Consider the following 3,644-nt stretch of genomic DNA (forward strand, 5'->3'; position numbering starts at 1 on the left):
GGGGGGGGTGTGTCTCTCTCTCTCTCTCTCTCTCTCTCTCTCTCTCTCTCTCTCTCTCTCTCTCTCTCTTTCTCTGTCCCAGAAACACGTCTGTGCTGATCGGTGGGGCAGCCTGGGCTTCTTGCACAATCTCCATCTTTTATTTTGGTTTCGGCTCTAAGAAGGAAAATAAAGGAGGGCAGCCCAGCCAGCTGGGGGAGGGGAAGCCACCTGACCTACAGGGATGGAGTGGGTGACCGGATGTCCATCTCCCCCGACCCCACGCGCCCAGGGAACAATGCCAAGTCGGGTGCCCTGAGCCACGGGGAGATGATGAGCTTGGATGAAAGCAGTTTTCCTGCCCTGGAACTCAACAACCGGCGGCTGTCCGTCAAGAACTCCTTCTGCAGGAAGAACGGCCTGTACACCAGGTAGCGGGCTCTCCGCATGGGGGGCCAGAGGATGGCGGTGTGGGGAGCAGCAGCGCCAGGTGTGGAGGACTCTTGGGAGGACCACAAAGCAGGCGGTGCCCACTTGGCTTCACCGTGCCCCAGAAACGGCATTCCAGCTGGAAATGGTCAGCAAAAGACCCATCGAGACCCAGGCAGCACTGCCAGGGGCTGGGGCTGCAGCCCGGGTGAGGGCACACCGGGGAGAAAGCCACAAGGGGGTGGGTTTCTGTCAGCGACAGCACAATGCAAATAACTTGCACGATTTTCAAACCAACCTACCGCCGTTTGGAGCCGGCTGTTCCTAGGAGCCGCCTGAAACCATGACAGTCACTTGTCCCTAAGGGAAGATGGACCCAGCAGAGGTGGGCTGGGCAGACACGGCTGAGTGAGAGGCGCCAGGAGCACTCCAGGGCTGCTAATGCCCTGCCTGTCTTTCTCAAAATTCTGGAAAGAAAGAGCCTCCAAGTGTAGACACCCCATCCCCTGGGTCCTTACTCATCCCCGTTGTAGTTTTAGGGCGCTTTTCTCCCGCCTGACCCCCCGCCCTCCACCCACATCCACACTGTCAGCATCGTCCTCAAAGGGCAGCATCTAAGCACAGCCAGCCCAGAAGGACGAGGCTGATGGCACACACCCACTCCTGCTTCCGCTGGCTTGTCCCCAGCCCAGGCCCGCTCCCAGCGGCCCGCCGGGCTGCCCGTCTCCAAGGCCAGGGACGGCTCACAGAACTTCTCCGTGTCTGGTCCTGGAGGGAAGAGGTGACGTGTGTGTCCTTCAGGAGGACACGGGGAGAGGACACATGCATGCCAGCTCCCATCCCGCGCCAAAGCCAGCTTCCCAAAGAAAGGGCTATTTGAGGCCACAGTGGCCTCAGCCCTGCCAGGCTGGCTCCAGGGCCCTGCCACGTGGAACAAGGGGACATTTCACCAATGGCCCGGCCTCGCCTGCCTCTCACGCCCACTGAGTACACTCACCGCAGCCCCCGAGCGTCCCTACACTGCTGGGCATACACAGAAATGCCGTTTGCACCAAACCAGCCCTAAGCTCTGGGGCCTGACAAGCCATGTGACACTTCCAGGCCCCCTCCCCCCCACTCGCCCTGCATGTCGATGAGACAGCGTTGGCCTGGCACCCCATCTTCTCCTTCCTCTTTGTGTCATGCCTTTGCCTGTCTTGTCTACACGAAGCTGCTGCTAATACGGTTATTGATTTGTGTTTAAGTAATTTAGAGGTGGGGCTGTGTCGACTGGAATGAAATCAGGGCAGATGCAGCACAGGAGGCTGGAGGGCTCAGGGGGTTGCTTGGGACGTATTCCCCAGGCCATGGCGTATTCTCAGAGCAACATTTCTGCAGCAAACAGCCACAGACCCCCGTGCCAACAGCCGGGGTTCAGAGCCCCGGTTCCAGAGAAACCTTTCTGGAGCAGCCTGGGCAGATCTCGGGGCGTCAAGCCCTGAGCAGCACCCTTCCTGCACCCCATTCTGAGGTCAGAATCGTGGAGGGCCCGGGGCGCCCTGTTCTGGGTGTTTGCTCCAATGACTCAGAACCCAGCCTCTAACTGACCGGCATTACATAGCTTCCTCTGGGCTGATTTTTCGCAGGTAGGGTGTGACTTCGCAGCTGGAACCACTTCTGGTCTCCCAGATCGGGAGGGGGTTAAGATCACTTTGAGAGTTTAAGAATTACAAGGGGGGAGTTTGTCTGCAGCGCTGGTCTCCAGGCCTCCCCTGAGAACGCTTTGGAACATTCGCAGCCAGGTGGTCCCCATGCCTGAGGTTTGGAACCACAAGTGGAAAATCAAGTTGCTACCCACGCACTCAACACCCCCTCTGCCTTTTCCCTGGGGCCGATTCCGATGGTCCTGTGCTCCCTGAGCCTTCCCCACCCCAGGCGGGTCTCCGGCCCGTGGTTAGCCTTCCAAGATGCAGGCCTGTGAAGAGCACACAGTAGGATAGAGAGCTCCGAGGGCCTGCGGGCCTCGAGGCCGCACCGTGTCCGCCCCCGGCCAGGGTCGGCTGCTCTGAGCGAGGCTGCCCCTCAGCTTCACCCCGCTCTCTCCCTAGGTCTCCGCCCCGGCCCAGCCCGGGCAGCCTGCACTACTCAGATGAGGATGTCACCAAATACAACGACCTCATCCAGGCGGAGAGCAGCAGCCTGACTGAGAAGCCCTCGGAAATCTCTGACTCTCAGGTGAGGGGCGTGTCGTCTCAGGTGAGGGGCGTGTCGTCTCAGGTGAGGGGTGGGAAGGCCAGGTGCCCCAGAGAGGGGGACAGAGCAGCCCTCCCCAGAGTGGGGGCCTGCATGAGTGCCGTCTCAGGGGCGCCCGTTCCTCCTCTCCTACGGGCCATAGAAACAAAGGCGCCCCTGGCAAACGATCTGGAAGTCACATGTCGGCCAGCCACCACCTCCCAGGCTGTGCTCAGAGTTTGCACCCAGGGCTAGTGGGGTCCCCGAAACGGTCCCCCAAGAGCATGGTCCTCAGACTCTCAGGAGTCACCCCACATGCTCATTCAATCACTCTGGCCTGCATGGGCCTGCGCAGGCCTGGAGAGGGAGGCTGACACAGCAGCCTGCATCGCCAGAGGCCAGGGAACCAATTCGCCGAGCTAGTGAGCGTCAGAATGCACCCCAGAAATGGAAAGCTGGGTGCTCTCGGGCCCCAAGGATGAGAGTCGGTGTAGACTGGTGAGGCATTAGGCTTTGGAGGTTCGGACCTGAATTGGAATCCTGGCCTTGCTGCCTTTGAGCTGGGGTGTCCTGGGTGTGGTGTGTAACATCTTTGAGCCTCAGTGTCTCCACCTGTAGAATGGGCGTGAGTAATTACAGGCTGCCTCCTGGGCCTGTGCGAAGGATCCGCTCTGATCAGGCTCAGAGAAGCTCAGCATAGGGCCTGGCACACGACAACTCTTCAGTAAATGCCAGCTCTTCTATTCGGAAGGAGATGGTGCCTCTGGGAGACACAGAGCTTTATAGAGGCTGCCATCAGGTGGGCCACGACGGGACACTCTGTCCCAGGCTATGGGGAGAGGGGGCCGAGTGCATTCCAATGCGGTGATGTTATGGCCTCCCACTGCAGCCCTCTCGGCCTTGGCCGAGACTGGTGGTTGCCAAGGAAGGGCCGAGAAAGGCCAGCGTGTCCCACGCCCTGGACCTTTCTGCCCGGTCCTAGGAGAGGACGAGAAGGAAGAGGGGCCAGCAGGGAACAGGGTTGT

General features: G+C 60.2%; 1 protein-coding gene across 1 annotated transcript in view; it reads left to right on the forward strand.

The window, feature by feature from the left end:
• The window catches only part of SDK2 (sidekick cell adhesion molecule 2), a 127,886-nt gene that overhangs the window by 115,856 nt on the left and 8,386 nt on the right, over positions 1 to 3,644 (forward strand). Inside the window, exons 42-43 of the mRNA XM_015589613.1 lie at positions 272 to 410; positions 2,496 to 2,622. Of these exons, the coding sequence (XP_015445099.1) occupies positions 272 to 410; positions 2,496 to 2,622 (266 nt within the window). The remainder of the gene's footprint in view (positions 1 to 271; positions 411 to 2,495; positions 2,623 to 3,644) is intronic.

Source organism: Pteropus alecto, unplaced genomic scaffold (assembly GCF_000325575.1).
Source record: "Pteropus alecto unplaced genomic scaffold, ASM32557v1 scaffold134, whole genome shotgun sequence".
NCBI classification, from domain to species: domain Eukaryota; kingdom Metazoa; phylum Chordata; class Mammalia; order Chiroptera; family Pteropodidae; genus Pteropus; species Pteropus alecto.